Raw genomic sequence first — 17,483 nt, 5'->3', positions numbered from 1 at the left:
TTCTGTTATTCCTTAGTAGGTCAAAGAGATGAGCATGTACATTTGATATGTACAATCTAAATGTAAATTAAAATGGAAAGGAGACTGCTTCAAACAAATGTGTACTGCTTAACGGTGTGATAGAATGTATTTATTCAGTATTTTTGAATTGTTATCTGATGTCTCCATAGAAGGCATGGATTGTGGTTGAGGTGAAAAATACCCAGATGCATAAACACATCCATTTATAAACCAGTAATTTGACCCAAGAATTAAGCAAGCCATTTTCCACACAAAATCAACATATTAAAATAGCACTGCAATCCCAACAACTCTGACACGATCCTTGGACCATATATGTGAGCAAGAGTATGATGTATTTTAAAACAGTCATATTTCAGTTCTCAAACAAAGCTGATTTTAATGAATTTAATACATATCTTTCAAAATGACAATAACTTGTACTTTAGTTAAACATTATCTGTACTAGCTACCATCTTTACAACAGCACAAATTAATTTGTTAGCTCACTATGGAACTTTTGTTTTAAGATGACTTAGACTGCATTCTTGTCCCTAGCACTTTTCAAAGCAAAGTTACACCAGTATACATAGGTTAATACATTTTTTTTCTTAACAGCACTATGATCAACATGATCAATATTGGCTTAATTAAAAATGTAGGTCACAGAAAAGATTGTGAAGAGCGAATTAAGATGAACATACACTAAAAGATGAGAAATTAAACAAGGAAATTAAATGAGACTCAGGTTTGTTGCAATTTGCTTAGCAAGTTGCTGTTGAATTGGTTTCTCAAGGAAAAAATAAAAATTCTTAGTTTCTTTTCATTCAGGCTTGCTTTGTTCTTCCATACTCCAAACAAGGGAGGGGAGGTGCCTGTTCAGGGTTCAGACATATTAATATACTTTATCAATAGGGGTGAAATTCCTTTAAGACATTCTAAGGCGGTTCACTACAAAGTTAAAACTAAATAATTATACATTTCTTGAACAATTTCGTACCTCATGGTCTTTGAATGACGTTTACAATGAGGTATCAAACATGTCAAATAAGTAAAGTGATTAAAGTCACTTTGATTCCTTTACTACTTTAAATTTGAAAGCTAAAGACTACTAACTTTGTTGAATACATTTTGTCTAGTTGGTTCATGTAAGATTTCCATAAACAAAATTAGAAGTGGCTAACTACATTGTTTGAGACAATGAGTTTAGTAACATGTAATGGAGATAATTATGAACAAATAAAAATAATAATGAACAAGTACTGAAGAGAGTAAGGAAAGAAAACTATGAACAAATGACAAAATAATAGAAGCAAACAGCACAATTTGAAGTTTACAATAACATAACCAGACATTACCTGAGTTTATTACACCATTTGAGGTCATAGTGAACACCATGTTAAACTGTTACTTTGTAGAGCTTTTACCTGGCAACATATCTTTCAAATTCCAGATAAAGCATTTTTTTTTTTTTTATGAAAATGACTAATGGTCAAAATAACAAAACAGTTACAGAAATTTCAGACCACAAATAATGCAAAGAAAACAAGTTCATATTCATTTATAAACAACACAGTACTATTATTTCAATTTAGGATGAGTCAAGAATTTAATATTTGGTGGAATAACTGATTTTTAATCACAGCTTTCATGCGTCTTGGCATGCTTTCCACCAGTCTTTCACATTGCTGTTGGGTAACTTTACGCCACTCCTGGCACAGAAATTCCAGGAGCTTGGCGTTGTTTGATGGCTTGTGACCATCCATCTTCCTGTTGATCACATTCCAGAGGTTTTCAGTGGGGTTCAGATCTGGAGATTGGGCTAGTCATGATAGGGTCTTGATCTGGTGGTTCCTCATTGACACTTTGATTGACCTGGCTGTGTGACATGGAGCATTGTCCTGTTGAAAAAAACAATCAAAGTTGGGGAACATTGTCAGAGCAGAAGGAAGCAAGTTTTCTTCCAGCAGTTTTGTAAGTGGCTTGATTCATGTGTCCTTCACAAAGACAAATTCAAACCTTGCTGAAACATCCCCAGATCATTTACAGCATTTAGCAGATGCTCTTATCCAGAGCGCCTTACAAAGGTGCTTTGTCATTTACTCATAGAATATATCCTAGTACACTACAGTAGGTTAGAATCAAACATACCAATTAACTAGAATACAGTAGAATACAGGGATGAATGCTGATACCTAGAAGTACAAAATACATAAGGTATATCTTGAACAATAAGTGCTAGAATTTGTTAAACATAAACAATACCCTACAAAGGAGGAATTTGCAAGACCGGGTTAGATTAGAAACATGAGTTGAGAATGACATCTGGTTGTCCGAAGTTATGCCCAGGCTACAGGCAGCTTTGGATGGTGATATTGGGGAGTTCTCGAAGGAAACTGAGATCATGGTAAGGGTTGGGAGTACCTGGGATGAACAGAAGCTCGGTTTTACTGGGGTTGAGCTTCAAGTGGTGGGCTGTCATCCATGACGCGATGTCAGTCAGGCATGCCGAGATGCGTCTGGAGACCTGTGTGTCAGAGGGTGGAAAAGAAAAAAGAAAGAAAGAGAGTGTCATCAACATAGCAGTGGTAGGAAAAACCATCAGGAGATATTACATCACCAAGAGAACGAGTATACAAAGAAGGGGGCCTAATACTGAGCCCTGTGGAACACCAATGGAGAGACTACAAGGTTTAGATGTGGATCCTCTCCACGTCACCTGATAGGACTGTCCTTTCAGATAAGACTGAAACCATTTCCAAGCAGAGCCAGTCACACCAAGCCTGGAGAGAACAGAAAGAAGAATGCTGTGGTTCACTGTCAAAGGCTGCTGAAAGGTCTAGAAGAATCAAAACAGATGACTGTTTGGCAGCTTTAGCAGCATGAAGTTTCTCAGTCACTGCTATGAGGGCCGTTTCTGTAGAATGTGCCAGTTTGTAGCCAGACTGATTGGGATCATGCAGCTGGTTCTGGGTGAGAGAAAGAGACAATTGGTTATAAACTGCTCATTCGAGGGCTTTTGAGAGGAAAGAGAGAAGTGATACCGCTCTGTAGTTGGTAACATTGGTGCTGTCAAGTGTTGCTTTCTTGAGGATTGGTACCACCCTGGCAGTTTTGAATGCAGTAGGCACATATCCAGAAGATAAGGAGCTGTTGATGATAGATGAAAGGAAGCAGATCTCTTGCGATTGTCTGGAACAGAGTGGAAGGAATTGGATCCAGCGGGCATGTAGTCAGATTGCTGGAGTTGAAGAATTTCATCTGAGGAAAGAGGAGAAAAAGAAGTCAGAGTTGGATGTTGGGGAATGCACATTGGTTGGAAGAGTGGGAACAGAGGAAAAGGACTGGTGGATTGCTGCAACCTTCTCCTCAGAGAAGGTGATAAAATCCTCAGGAGTAGGAGATGAGGAGGGAGGGGAGGATTAAGGAGAGAAATAAAAATAGTGAAGAGCTTTTGTGGCTCAGATGCTGATGATTCAAATTTCTCTCTGTAGTAGGATGACCTTTACAGATTTTACTTCCAGTAAGAACTTGGAAAGGTGAGACTTGTATGAGCTGAGGTTTGAATCTAGGTGAGATTTCCTCCACCGCCTCTCTGCAGTCCTTAGTTCTCTCCTGTGGCACTGAAGTGTTTGTTAGCCAGGGGGCAGGTGGAGAGGACTTAGCAATATGTTGGAGAGGACTGGATGGAAAGAGAAGGAAGGGAAAGTGAGAAGGATAGGGCCAGAACATTGCCTGCTTTGTGAGTCGGAGGAGAGTGGTTGAGGGTGAGGTCGAATGCTGTGAACAGCGGAAGGATGCAGGAGGCATGCAGCATGTCTGATGGAAGGCTGAAGTCACCAAGGAGAATGAGTGGATTTCCTTCAATAGGGAATTGACACAAGAGGATGTCGATCTCAATGAAGTGATCTAGGGAACCTGGAGGGCGGTAGATGACGATAAGAAGTTTGGTGGGGAAAGACACTGTAATGGCATGAAATTCAAAAGAGGACATGGAAAGAGAAGAGAAGGAAAGTGGAGTGAAACGGCACTCTTGAGACAATAGTAAACCTGTGCCACCACCCCTGCCAAAATACCTTGGAGAATGGGTAAATGAACAGGCAGAGGACAGGGCAGCCAGAGTCACCGAGTTCTCAGGGGTGATCCATGTTTCTGTTAGAACCAGGAAGTGGAGGGATGCTAATGCTGAGATGAAGTCAGCCTTCTGGACAGCAGATTGGCAGTTCCAGAGCCCTCCTGCCACCACGATATGTGATGGTGCCGAGCATTGTGAGTAAGTGAGGTTGCTGAGATTGCGAGGTCTATGATGGCGTCGAGGAGATCTGTGGGATATGTGGACAGGAATTTTGAAACACATTTCAGATGGTTGATTTGGGGATGTATGAGATAAAAGATTGAGATAATATGAGAAGATACTTAGCTGAGTTTGTGAAGTCCTGTAGGTGAGATGTAGATGAACTGATTGAGAGCACTACCAAAGCTTCTCCAGATGTTGATTACGTCGTCCTAATTTAACTCAATTCAATAAGTGCTGAGCCCGCCCCTCAATTCACACCTAAGGCCAGGGCGAAACTACACCGACAATGAGTAATTACAGCCAACAAGCAACTAACAACTATGTTTAGATAACAAGCCTTGAATTTCATAGAATCTAAGGCAAAGTAAGTGAACTCAGAGCCTACTTTAACCAGCCATATGATAATCCAGTGATAATCCAACGATAATCCAAACCAAAGCACACACAATCACTGATCCTGACTCTTCTTTGCTTCTCATTGATGAAGGGTTTTTTTCTAGCTTTGCATGACTTCAGCCCTGCCTCCAGAAGCCTGTTTCGAACCATCCTCGTTGTGCAATTCACCACAGCATGCCATTCTTTTTGTAGGTCACTTGACGTCATTTTACGGTTCTTAAGTGACATTCGAATGAGGTGGCGATCATCACGGTCAGTCGTTTTTGACCTCTGCCAGTCTGTAGTTTTTTTTTCTCCCATGTGTTTGCTGCTTGACCTTATTGTTATGAAACACAGTTTTTGACATTTTCAAGATGGAAGCAACCTGAAGCTCACTGTATCCCTCTGCCAGTAAAGCTACAATTGAACCCTTCTTTTCCTCATTAATAACCTTTCTTTTCAACTCTTTTGGCATTGTCTATAGCTGTATTTTGACTACACTTACTTTTTGGGTAGTCTTAGCACCACTTTTCCCATCCAGCTGGTTCTATAACAAGAGAATAGTGATGACAGCAGCAGTGGTTTTTATACTGTTGCTCGTTAGAATAGGATTTTGTTAAGGTGATCACCTATTCAGCATCTCATTAAGTAGAATGAGGTGTATCTGTGAAGGAATTCAACAAACACTTGAATGGAATGGCTGCCGTATATGTGGAGATGCTGATTTAAGAGAAAATTGGAGTGGTCTCTTATTTTTTCCCCCCAAATTATATATCAACATTTCTCCTTGCCATATGAACCCTTGGAAAGACAAATATATTGATTATACATATAGATAAGCTCTTGCAAATAAGTTCATGTGGAAGTGCCTTTTGTCCTTGGGATGTTCATGGAATATGTTGATTGTCCTGATGGTAATTTAAAGTCTGAATTTAGAGTCAGTTCAAGCAATATAACAGGCTGGTAGAAGGTTCCTACATTACATTCTGTGGATTTACGACACCCAAGATGTTCTGGTAGAAGGGAGCAGAAAGTCAAGTGGTCAGGCAGGGGTGATGAGCCCTGAGCTAGTGCTGAGTTTTATGGTTGTTGTGGTGGTTGTTGTTGTGGACACAAGGTGAGACAACTAAATCTTAGAAAACCAATTTTTTAAATCAGTGGAATAAGGTGTAATCTGTCTTTGCTACATTGATCAGAATGTGTCCAGACACCTGGCTTTTCATGTGGCCAAATGAAATTCATGAACCGATCACCATGTTAATGTAAATGTAATGTAATGTGTCTATTATAAAGGTAAAGCTGTTTTTTTTTCCTCACATCCTTACACCCTGAAAATGAACTAACGTGCATATGCCCACAGCTACTGGATGCATACTTTAGTCGAGCCCAGAAGGAACAGAAGGAGAAGTTTCTAAGGAACCATGGCTTTTCTCTGCTGGCCAATCAGCTGTACCTGCACCAGGGTACTCAGGGTGTGCTGGAGTGCTTCCTTGAGATGTTGTTTGGACGGCCTGTTAGCCTAGAGGAGGAGTGAGTACCCATAGTCTTGGGTTCAGTCTCATATTATTGACATCTTAATGTGCTCATATTGACCATGCTTAGATCTAAAGATTGTCAACATTCAAAACTCTCTGCCATATTTATGTTTTGTGTTTTGTAACGCACTTCTAATTTTTGAGTGCAGCCTTTCTTTCTAACCCTAACCCACCCCATTTTCCAGTCTTGACCTGGAGGACATGGACAGCATCTCTCCGTTCAGGAAGCGCTCCGTTGTGCCTATACTTGGCTTGCTAGAGAACTCGCTGTATGAGAATTCATTGGTCCACAACACGCTGTGTGTACTGCTGCAGCTTCTGAACGCCTGCCCCAAACTGGCTGACATCCTGCTGGACCATGGCCTACTCTATGTGCTCATCAACACAGTGTCCACCCTTAATGGCTTGGAGAGCGGGTAAATGCCTGCAGTGGACTGTGTCCAAAGTCTTGAAACCTTTTTGCTTTGTCGAGATTTAAAAAGTCACAGGTGACGAATACACTTTTTCTGAGAGCTATTGAGTAACCTGACTCATTATAGTGAAATGTAAAATTAAGCTAAATTAAGCTTTCTACACAATATGCCTTCATACCTTGGGAAAAAATTTATTACTTGTGAAATTATTACCAGCTAACAGAGGCCCAGAACAGCCTAGATATTCATACTTCAAAAACTGTAGTGCTTGTGGTCTGCAAAGGTTTATAAAACCCAAAACCAATGTTCACCATTAAGTGAAAGTGTATCTCTCATCTTGAGAACATCACTTTTGGTTACATTAGTCTGAAGGTTGCTGAGCTTGATGATAAAAATAGACACACATATTTAGCTCCTTAGCTTGTGGTATGAAATAGAAACTTGACTTCTTGACTTTAACCACATATTTTCCAATCAAAGTCATGCAAAAAAAGGGAATGTTTAAAGTGAAAAATGTTTACTTGTTCCTACAGGATTCCTCTGAATGATTACAAGCTTCTAGTGTGTGATATTCAGCAGCTGTTGGTTGCGGTGACCATCCATGCCTGCAGCTCCTCCGGCTCCCAATACCTCCGCATCATTGAGGATCTAATCACCTTGCTGGGCTTTATGCAGAGCAGCAAAATCCCCCGCACGCAGGGTAAGATAGCTGTCTCTACACCTCATTGTTGAACATATATGCTCGTATGTGCAAAAATAGATCTGCAAGGTTGTGCCCCTCTTCTGCCAATTAGAAATGGCCATGGCTCTGCAGTTCCGCATTCTCCAATCAGCCATTGACTTCATTAAGACAACAGCCCATCAGGACCCTCAGAAGGGAAGCACCTCCTCCCATGTCCCTGGCCCTCTGCATCACACTCTCCATCAGAAGCGCAAAAGCATTCCAGGTGAGTACTACCTGTCTCAGCATGGATCAGACTTAGCCAGTTAGCCCTGTTTCTTCTATATTGAAAGGCTGAATCCCATCTCATTGTATGCGTTTAATTTGTTCATGACACCTAAGGGGCTTCCAGCTGGAGCTGAAAAACCACAGGTTCCCAGTGTAGTCCTCCAACCAGTGGACATTTTCCTCCTATTCTAACACCTAATACATTTGAACCTGGTTTAAAAAACGTCCTGAGTCTTGCAAGTGTTTACTTTTGCTCCACTGCATATTTTGAAATGCTGAATACCTGCATCAGGTGTGTGTGGAGTTAGTATAAAATAAAAATGCAGGCTTGAAGAAGTTCTCATGGACAAGGGATGGACCCACTGATATATGATGTGGTATCAATTACTTGTGGATGCTCAAGGCTTTTTGTGTTTTTTGTTTGTTTGTTTTTGTTTTAAACTATACCTGCCCCCAAGGCTCAGTGGACCTGAAAGACTCCATAATCCCCCGTATCCCCCGGCAACACTACTGCTCCTATGGCCAGATTCCCTTGCCCCCTGCATTCAACTTCCTGTCCTTGGACACATCCCTCCCTTCCCCCACCGGATTCTCTTCCTTTGTTTTCTTCTTCAACCCAGGTAGCCCTTTAGCCCATGTTTGCCCTAAATGGACACCGACATCTTCTCTCACGTTATTAGCTCCGTGTGCAGTACTCTGACTGACCCTACTACTTAACTGCATGATTGCTCTTACTTTGCCCAGTATATGAAGTGATTACTGGTGCATCAGTGTGTGCTTACTGAGCTTTGGTACCTAACCTGGAACTACTGCATGTTTGATTGAGGGCCTGGGGCCAGAGAAATGCCTGCCAAGGGCCATGGTGTTGTGGAATGTGTATGTTTGGGTTTCAGAAAAATACAGGCACTGGAAAATGTGTACATAACTGCAGATTTCCCAAATATTCCACTGCCTGTCTGAAAAATTGAAATCTGAATTCTTGTCCTTCTTATAGTTTTAACTGTCACAACTTCTTGTATTCATCTTTATGTGGTGCTTGCATCTCTTTTATGTATGGATGTGTGTGTGTTTGTATCTCTTCTGTGTGTATATGCATGAGTGCATCTGTGTCTTTGTGCCAGGCCTTCGGAGGTTCTCCTTAGCACAGTCTGACTCCTTGCTAACACGGATGCGCTCTGTGGCCAGCGATGAGCTTACCCAAATGATGCAGCGGCGCATGAGCCAGGAGAATCCCATCAGAGCCAGTGAGACTGAGTTCATCCAGAGGCTGCAGAGACTGGTGGTGCTGGCCGTCAACAGAGTCATATACTATGGTAATTCTTGATATATGTGCAAAAAGTTTTTATTACCTCAGCTTTTTTTTTTTTTTTTTTTTTAAGAATGCTTTCACACCTGCTGCAAAGCATACATTCTGACCAAATCAATTTTTTGAACAAAAATCTTTTTTTCTTTTTTTTTTTTTTTGGATAAACAGCACACACTAACTTAAATCCAAGCAATAGAGGACACTTTTAATCTGCTTGCAGTTCAGTCTTTATAACTCTTCCAAGTATTGGCTATTGTAACATTCGAGCTATTTGATCAAGCAAATAAAATTAAATGCATTTCATAAAATAAGCATACAGCTAAATGCTGTTTTGATTCTGATTTTGAGCACTTCATGCAGTTTAATCTTGTTATTGACCAGTTAAAATTCACCCTCTTCATGCCTTGCCTTACAAATGGCTAGATCAATGTCATGCATGTCTTTTAGTTTGTCTTCTTGCTGACATATTTATATGCTTCTTGTAACTGCTGCTGGTTGAAAATGCCTATTTTCTTTCAGTGTCGGAAATTAACTTTATTGCAAGGTCAGTTAGAATAACATCTGAATATGTTTATAAAGTTTAAAAAATCAATTTTTACATAGTTTTTGGAATTGGTATGAAAAGGCCTTTGCATCTATACAAAAGAATGTTCCAGGGATAATTGGTCGGGGGGTCACAAGATCTCACACATGGCTTACAAAGAAAATTAAAGGAATAGTAGTGGCTCACTCAGAAGCTATTTTACCCCAAATGTTTTATGAATACATAGGTTTAATTTAAAAACAACCAGCAGTGTTCCAAACAAAGCAAATTAAAATACACAAATTTGATACTGTTTATAATCAATTTTTTTTTGTGAAAAAGTACACCTGTAATTTAACTTAATTGCACTGGTTCTTTAAAATATCAGAACTTAACATTGATGATTGAGAGCTCTAGAAAGGAAAGCTAATGAGAAGTACTCTGTATGCATTCATTGTGTAGTCCATTCTCTGCTGCTTGTCAGTCAGTAGATTTGACTGGTTTAAAGCTTTTATTATGTATGCTGCTTTATTCTGTAGACAACAACAAAGATTTCTTCGACCTCTTAAACTTTCCGGAGACTCCTGAGAGCACGTTGCCTACACCGTTACCTGGTGAGCAGGTATCAGAGGAGAATAGCTTCAATCTTCCTGCTTCTTTCCCTCTGGCGAACATGAAGTGCTTCCAAAAGGACCTCCTTAAACTCATGATAGAAGGCATAAAGATCAGCCTGGTTAGTGGCACGCATGACATTATAATAATGGTATATATTTATATATATAATAGAATTTTTAAAAAATATTATATAGTTTAAATGTTATATTTAAAGAGTGAATGAATCCCTCTAAATGAATTCTATATATTGTATTGGGCTAACTCAGCTATTTGTATTGACTGTTCCTCTCTCAGGGCAATACTGGTCGTGGTGGAGCTCCACGACAGCAGTGGGCCCGTATTCTCTGGTCTTGTCGTGACACGTTCAAGGTCCAGATCGGCCGGCTGCTGGTCCACACCCTCAGTCCTTCACTCCCTCTGCAGGGTAGGAAGGAGGCACTAGAGTTTGTCCATGAGCAAAACCATCCAGACATCCTGAGAGAGAGCCTCAGTCCTGGCCTGGAGGTGAGCCATCAGGGGTCACAGAACTCTGTCATCTTATTTAAAAGAGTTTGTGTCGTTTCTTGCTGAAGTCATGTTTGGCTTCATTGACATCATCTCTATGCAGAAAGAAATAAGCATGACTTATTATTATTATTTTTTACTTATTTTTGCTGACATTTATTAGAGCTGTGAATCAGAGAGCTGTTTGCTTTCATTCAGATGTGCATGCATTAATTAGCAGTTGCTTGAGTTCTGCCTGACATACAGTAAATAACCCACATAGATGTTTCATGATCTTCACCAGCCCCTGCAGTTTCCATAGCAGCAAGAGGCTCTCTCATGCCTGCTTTTTTTTCCCCTTTCCTTCCTCTGTTTGTCCCCCTCTGATTCTCTGTCCTTGTCACCTCACATCACCTCACCCACCTAATATATGAACACTCAAAGGAGGAAAGAAATGTATGGTAGCCACTCAGTTGCACAATCGCTGACCACTTTAACAGGAAAAACCTAGGTGTACAGTAAGTCTAGAGACAATCTGTTGACATGCACAGTTTGATAGCCATCCTCTAGCCCATTGTGGTCAGTATAAAGCACCCAAATGATATTCAGTCAGCAGTGGTCAGAATTCCTGTGGTCAGAAGCTCTCAACTGACGAGTTGGGTTAAGGGTAAAGCCTATGTACATCTATAAAAATCATATCATCACTTTATTATGTGCACCTGTCTTGTGTATATTTTATAAGAGTACTAACTATAGCCCATCTGTTGTCATTCTCAGTGTAACTAACTGGTCAGTTTCTGATCACAGGGCCACTAGTAACTATTGATTAGAAATGGTAGATGACTAAATCATATTGTACATGGCAACAAAAAATAATCTCTAACTCTATACCTGCCATGGAAGATCCCTCAATTAAATAAATGTTTCTAATAGAGTTATATAGTTGGTGGTAATTTGAATTTAATTGTTTATTAGCATGGACCCAAGCTGGCTATCTACCTGTACGAGATGCTTCATGACCACAAAGACAGCCTCAGTAAGGAAGAGCAGGTTGCTGCCAACACTTTTATGACCTCACTGAAGCTGTGTGGCCATCGCTGCATCCCTCCCAATGCCCCACCCAAACCAGACCTCCTCAAGGCAATTAAGGAGGTGAGTCACTTTTCTAGTTTCAGTATCATTAAGCTGTTGCATTACATCCAATATTTCACATGGGACACAGTATATTGCCAAAGTGCTTGTGTGAAGTATAGGCCTTGGCTATCCGGTGTTCATACAGATTCATGCGTAATGTTCTCAATATGTCTCGCAGCATGTTGTCTTTCTTGATCTTCACCTTTCTTTGCGAGTTATAAACATTTGTAATGTTTGTTCTTTAAAGGAGCAACTCAAATATGAGTCAGAGGGAAGAACAAGCAAAGGTGCATGGGAGAGGAAACTGGCTAATGCCCAAAAAATGTGAGTTTCTATTCAAGGTTGATGAGAAGCATGTGTAGGTAGATGCATTAAAGCATGCTCTAATACAAGCACACCACACCAAAATATTGTTGTTTATAGTTGTTTACCGTCCATATTTAAACACATGCCCCATTCTCAGGCTAATGCAGAGACTGGATAGTAAGTCCAAGGACATCTCCAAGATTGCAGCAGACATAACTCAGAACGTGTCTCTGAGACAAGGCACGGAGAGGAAGAAGGTCATTCAGCACATCCGAGGCCTCTACAAGACTGACCTGAGTGCGAGCCGTCACTGGCAAGAGCTAGTGCAACAACTCACCCATGACCGGTTGGGATCTCTATATCGCTCTCTTTATGCACTTCTATTTACATTTGTTTATATGAACTCTGTTTCAGTGTCTGGGGAAGCTACCTAGTGTTACAACTCTGGAACCATCCATCTTTAAAGAATCAAAATTAAATATCCATAGAGTGCACCCTCCTGAAGCTTCCTTCGGAAATCTGTTGTCTGTTGTATTTTTGTTTACATCAGTCAGAACCCTATTACACCAAACTATGAAGAATGTCATGCAACTTCATCAGCTTTTCTGTTTTTCATCTTTAGTTGGGAAAATTGGTGTAATTAAGAGATGTAGAGAACAATGCAAAGTTCACATACACATATGTTAAATTTTTCATTCTCACTGTATTAAACCAATGCACCATTTTGTCCTTTTCTTGGTCTGTGCTTGTCATGATTTAAATGGCCTGGGGCGCAGAATCTGCCAATAGCCATATTCTCGTCAGACATCTCTGTAGACAATGGCTGTATTTGTGCATTTGAATCACATGCGCAGTAGGTTTTTTGGCTCATAAGCTATATTAATGCATTAAAATGATTAATGATTGTGTGTGTGTGTGTGTGTGTGTGTGTGTGTGTGTGTGTGTGTGTGTGTGTGTGTGTGTGTGTGTGCGCGCGCGCGCGCATGTGTGTATTTGCTCAGTGCGGTGTGGTATGACCAGTTGTCCTATCCCACTTCGTGGCAGCTGGACCCCACAGAGGGGCCAAACCGAGAGCGCCGGCGCCTACAGCGCTGTTACCTCACCATTCCCAATAAGTATCTCCTCAAGGACCGCCGTAAACCAGAGGGTGCGCTGCTCTCCATTGACTACTATCACAGTTCAGACTGCCTGTAACTAGTAATATCACAATTAAAATTTAGTCTATATTAATATGAGCTACTGCCAAGGAAAATTCTTTCACTGATATTTTACTTGGCAAATAAAAAAAAAATTCTGATTCTGTTACAACCATGTGTTTTGACCAGCTTTACTTAGCTGCTTGGTTTTTCTAAGTTGACCTTGCTCCCTGAACAGACACTGTCAAGGCCCCACTGACCTTCCTATTTGAAGACAAGACCCACTCATCATTTTCTTCCACAGTAAAGGATAAAGCCACTAGTGAGCCCATCAGGTACCTAGACCTCTGCACTCACCGAGAGCCAACAGTATTCCTAAGGTGTCTGCGGTTTTGGCAATAATGACAAAACTGAACTGCTGTCTTGAATGAGTATGAAACATTCTTTAGAACTGGACAGACAGCCTTCAGACCTGGTGTTTTCTCTTTTTCTGTAGATTTACACGGAAGTGTATAAGTGTAGCGCCTTCTAGAGAAACCATTGGAGAATTGCTCCTAGGTAAAACTCAGAATATTTTGAAAGTTTATTAGTTTTATAAAAGATTCTGTGACAGTGGTGTTGTATTAAGTGAACATGAAATGGTCTGTGGTGATCTCTGAAAAGCTCGGCTGCGTTGTGTGTGCCTGCAGGGAAGTCAGGAATGTACTTTGTGGAGGACAATGCAGCTGATGCCAGCGATAACCAGGTTAGCACAATAGTAAATTCTCAAAATATTTGTGTCTACATATGAATGACTATAAAGGTTTTTGTTTGTTTGCTTGTTTTCCCCAGCAAAGTCCTCATGGAGAGACGGAGCCTGCTTCCTTCTGCTGGACCTATGAGGAGATAAAGGAGGTGCACAAGCGTTGGTGGCAACTCCGAGACAACGCTGTGGAGATCTTTCTCACCAATGGCCGAACTCTGCTTCTGGCCTTTGATACTTCCAAGGTAACCCAACTATTCTTTAGCTAATTCCTCTGATTTACCATCTAGTATGCAAGTTGTTTATCAGGTTTTGTGCAAATGGTAATTTCCCCTTGAAATAAAAGACAATTAGTGAATATTAGTATACTACTGTACATCACAATGTTATTGGGTTTTTTGGGGGTCAAATTCCCCTTGTCCTTCTCTTAGTTTCGTGATGATGTCTACCACAACATCCTTACATCTGAGCTACCCAACCTGCTGGAGTATGACAACATCAGTGCTCTCACTCACTTGTGGGGCTCCAGCCAGATCACCAACTTTGAGTATCTCACCCATCTCAACAAGCACGCAGGGCGCTCTTTCAATGACTTGATGCAATACCCAGTCTTCCCCTTCATCCTGAGGGACTATGTCAGTGAGACCCTGGACCTGCAGGACCCCACTGTCTACAGGTAAAGTTTTAATTCACATTATACACCAAATACATTAATGCTAAGCACATACAATGATGGTCATTTTAGATACACCATATTAGTATTTTAATGAGCTAATACTAATTTAAAATAAAAGTTTTAAATGAAACATCAGATGAGTAAAAGTCATTTGCCATTTTGTTTAAACCACACATACTTGATATTTTCCTATAGTAAGTTGACACAATAAAATAATTCATAATTTTATATTTAATCAGTTGGGTTATTTTATTAATTGGTTAAATCTAATCCCAAAATATTTATTTAAGTGTTACAGGTTGAATAATACAATACAATCCTAATCATATTTTACAAATAACACAACATATTTTTGCCTTGCTGTTGCATTAAACTTGTGCTATAGCCTATGGTTTGCTTTTCTAACTCACTGTTTGCATAATTCTCAGTGACTTCTGGTACTCAATAAATTTTTAAACAAAAACGTATAAAATGCCAAAGATTAGTTATTTGTTTGGCAGACAATAACAATGTCAGGTTAGCAACTTTTTAGCTTGCAAGTCATTTAACAGAACCGCATTAAATTTGCATTTAATAACGTAGCGTGTAAACTGTATTTAGGTTAAGCTAGGCCATGCGTCAGCTCTGCAAATACTTGCATTCATGCTTGACTGCACAGGGACCTGAGGGCATTGTAGGCTACACTCCACTATTATTACCTATATGTCACAATTCCTACAAGGTTAATTGGTAAGTATGTTGCTAAGAGGCTAATTGATTAGTATATGAAATATTGCAGGCTAGCAAACAATTTATTTTCATTTTACAGTGAAAAACCACAGAATCATAAAGATCTTATAAGATTATAATGGCCATTTTAAATCCTGTATCCAGTGTCAATCCCTTTAACTTTTAGAACTTTTTCTTTTTTCTACAATGACTTCACCGGTGGATTGTATAATGGTGCAATATACACTGGTACTGAGAAGTCTGGAAGTGCCACTTTGTTTAGTGAAAGTGACATTTTGCTATAGCTATAATACCTACATTTATTTCTATTGTGGTAGAAACCTGAGCAAACCCATCGCAGTACAATCTAAGGAGAAGGAAGACCGATATGTGGACAACTACAAGGTACTTCTTTAGCTGTTTTTAAATTCCGTTAATAGTCAATCCCTGAACTCATGAATTGTTCATTAGCTGTTTATAATGCATAGAAAAAAATGTTTGTTATTGATTGCAACCATGTGTGTGTGCATGTGTGTGTCTGTCCCAATTAACCTGCTTTTGCAGTATTTGGAAGAGGAGTATAGGAAGGGTGTCCATGAGGATGACCCCATGCCACCTGTACAGCCTTATCACTATGGCTCCCACTACTCAAACAGTGGTACTGTCCTTCACTTCCTCGTCAGGATGCCTCCCTTCACCAAAATGTTCCTGGCCTACCAAGGTAATTTCAGGCTCTAATGTATACATCCTCAACCCAAGAGGATCTGCACATTTTGTATTGAAAACCCATTCTCACCCAGCACATTGCAATTAACATCCTACATTATCCAGTCCTGGATGTAGAGTAGCATCTGCATTTCCTGAACAGACTTCAAAAAGGCTGCATGCGGTGCTTTAAAAGGCCACTCTGAACTGAAAGGGGTGTTGTGAAGTCTTGAGCAGCATGCATTAGGCTTAAAAAGCAGCTTGAAGCTTTTGTACATTATTTTTCCTCTTTCCTCTTTCCTCCCCCCTCCTCTCTTTGGACCTTAATGCTCCCTCTGTGATATTTATCTATGTTCAGTATTACAAAGCATGATGAAAAATGCCAGTTCTCTCTGATACACAGACCAGAGCTTTGATATTCCCGACCGGACATTCCACTCCATGAACACAACATGGAGACTCTCCTCCTATGAGTCCATGACTGATGTTAAGGAGCTCATCCCAGAGTTTTTCTACCTGCCGGAGTTCCTGGTCAACAGAGAAGGTACTCTTTCTTTCTTTTAGGTTCCTTTACTACTTTTTTATTATAAGTATTGTATAGTGTATAAGTAATATGTCTGTCTCATCTTTCAGTCCATTCACCAATCAGTTATGTAATTTTTATCATAAAGTTCATAAAGTATAGAAAAACACCTCAGTACATCTTCCCTGTGACTTATGAATTTAAAAAATGAAGCCACTGTCTGATCTTGGGCATACATCTTTTCCCATGCTAGGTTTTGACTTTGGTGTTCGTCAGAACAGCGAGAGGGTGAACCACGTAAATCTGCCTCCATGGGCTAGGAACGACCCTCGGCTCTTCATTCTGATCCACAGGCAGGCTCTGGAGTCTGATCAAGTGTCACAGACACTCTGCCACTGGATAGACCTGGTATTCGGCCTCAAGCAGAAGGGCAAGGCTGCCATCCAGGCTATTAATGTCTTTCACCCAGCGGTAGGTTTTGTCAGACTCCACATCCAGTTTTGATTCATAGAAGGTTGTGTGGTTGACTTTTTATTCTTATATGTCTTAATTTTGTTTGAAATGAACAAATGTACAGTGCTTTTAGAACAAGGATGTGCACAAGGCTTGGCTAAAGTTTCCCGAGTAACAACCCATTTGCTCTCTTTGGCTATTATTTTTATGGAGGAAAAAGTAATAATAATAACTTTTATTTTTGCTGTTGTGGCTAGATAAGTGGTCCATAATTGCTAAAGTTAGAACAAAATAAATCACCATATCATTCAAACCTTTACTACTTTACTACCTCCATGGGAGACTAGAGCCATAAAAAAAAAACAAAAAAAAACATTTTTAAATAACATGAGCGATGTCCTGTGCAGCATCTCCTGTGACACTGCCATTTATTTGATGTTTGGTATTGGTATTTTGATATTATTGATGTTATGAGGGCTCCAGTTGAGTCATTTTAAATTGTCGAAAATATTTAAAAATAAATGGTACAACCAATAGGATTACATGTGAATAAAAAATCTCCACATAAACATTTGAACAATGCACAGCTTGTCACGTTTACCTC

General features: G+C 40.1%; 1 protein-coding gene across 7 annotated transcripts in view; it reads left to right on the top strand.

Annotated features, from left to right (window-relative positions):
* Positions 1–17,483, top strand: part of lyst (lysosomal trafficking regulator) — an 82,145-nt gene that overhangs the window by 53,533 nt on the left and 11,129 nt on the right. For 4 of the 7 annotated variants that reach the window (XM_035531776.1, XM_035531777.1, XM_035531778.1 and 1 more), the window contains 21 exons: positions 6,033–6,202; positions 6,393–6,623; positions 7,154–7,320; positions 7,415–7,567; positions 8,028–8,189; positions 8,691–8,882; positions 9,938–10,131; positions 10,308–10,517; positions 11,472–11,648; positions 11,878–11,954; positions 12,094–12,282; positions 12,938–13,083; positions 13,311–13,407; positions 13,569–13,630; positions 13,762–13,817; positions 13,904–14,059; positions 14,246–14,490; positions 15,537–15,603; positions 15,763–15,919; positions 16,307–16,447; positions 16,680–16,897. In XM_035531776.1, coding sequence (XP_035387669.1) covers positions 6,033–6,202; positions 6,393–6,623; positions 7,154–7,320; positions 7,415–7,567; positions 8,028–8,189; positions 8,691–8,882; positions 9,938–10,131; positions 10,308–10,517; positions 11,472–11,648; positions 11,878–11,954; positions 12,094–12,282; positions 12,938–13,083; positions 13,311–13,407; positions 13,569–13,630; positions 13,762–13,817; positions 13,904–14,059; positions 14,246–14,490; positions 15,537–15,603; positions 15,763–15,919; positions 16,307–16,447; positions 16,680–16,897 — 3,267 coding nt within the window. Of the gene's footprint in view, positions 1–6,032; positions 6,203–6,392; positions 6,624–7,153; positions 7,321–7,414; positions 7,568–8,027; positions 8,190–8,690; positions 8,883–9,937; positions 10,132–10,307; positions 10,518–11,471; positions 11,649–11,877; positions 11,955–12,093; positions 12,283–12,937; positions 13,084–13,310; positions 13,408–13,568; positions 13,631–13,761; positions 13,818–13,903; positions 14,060–14,245; positions 14,491–15,536; positions 15,604–15,762; positions 15,920–16,306; positions 16,448–16,679; positions 16,898–17,483 lie in introns of those variants that run through there. The other 3 variants (XM_027010593.2, XM_035531779.1, XR_003410669.2) reach the window with 2 other exon arrangements.

The sequence above is a fragment of the Electrophorus electricus genome, chromosome 11 (genome assembly GCF_013358815.1).
Source record: "Electrophorus electricus isolate fEleEle1 chromosome 11, fEleEle1.pri, whole genome shotgun sequence".
NCBI lineage: Eukaryota > Metazoa > Chordata > Actinopteri > Gymnotiformes > Gymnotidae > Electrophorus > Electrophorus electricus.
The sequence above is the reverse complement of the archived record's forward strand: the minus strand, read 5'-3'. Positions and strand labels throughout refer to the sequence as shown.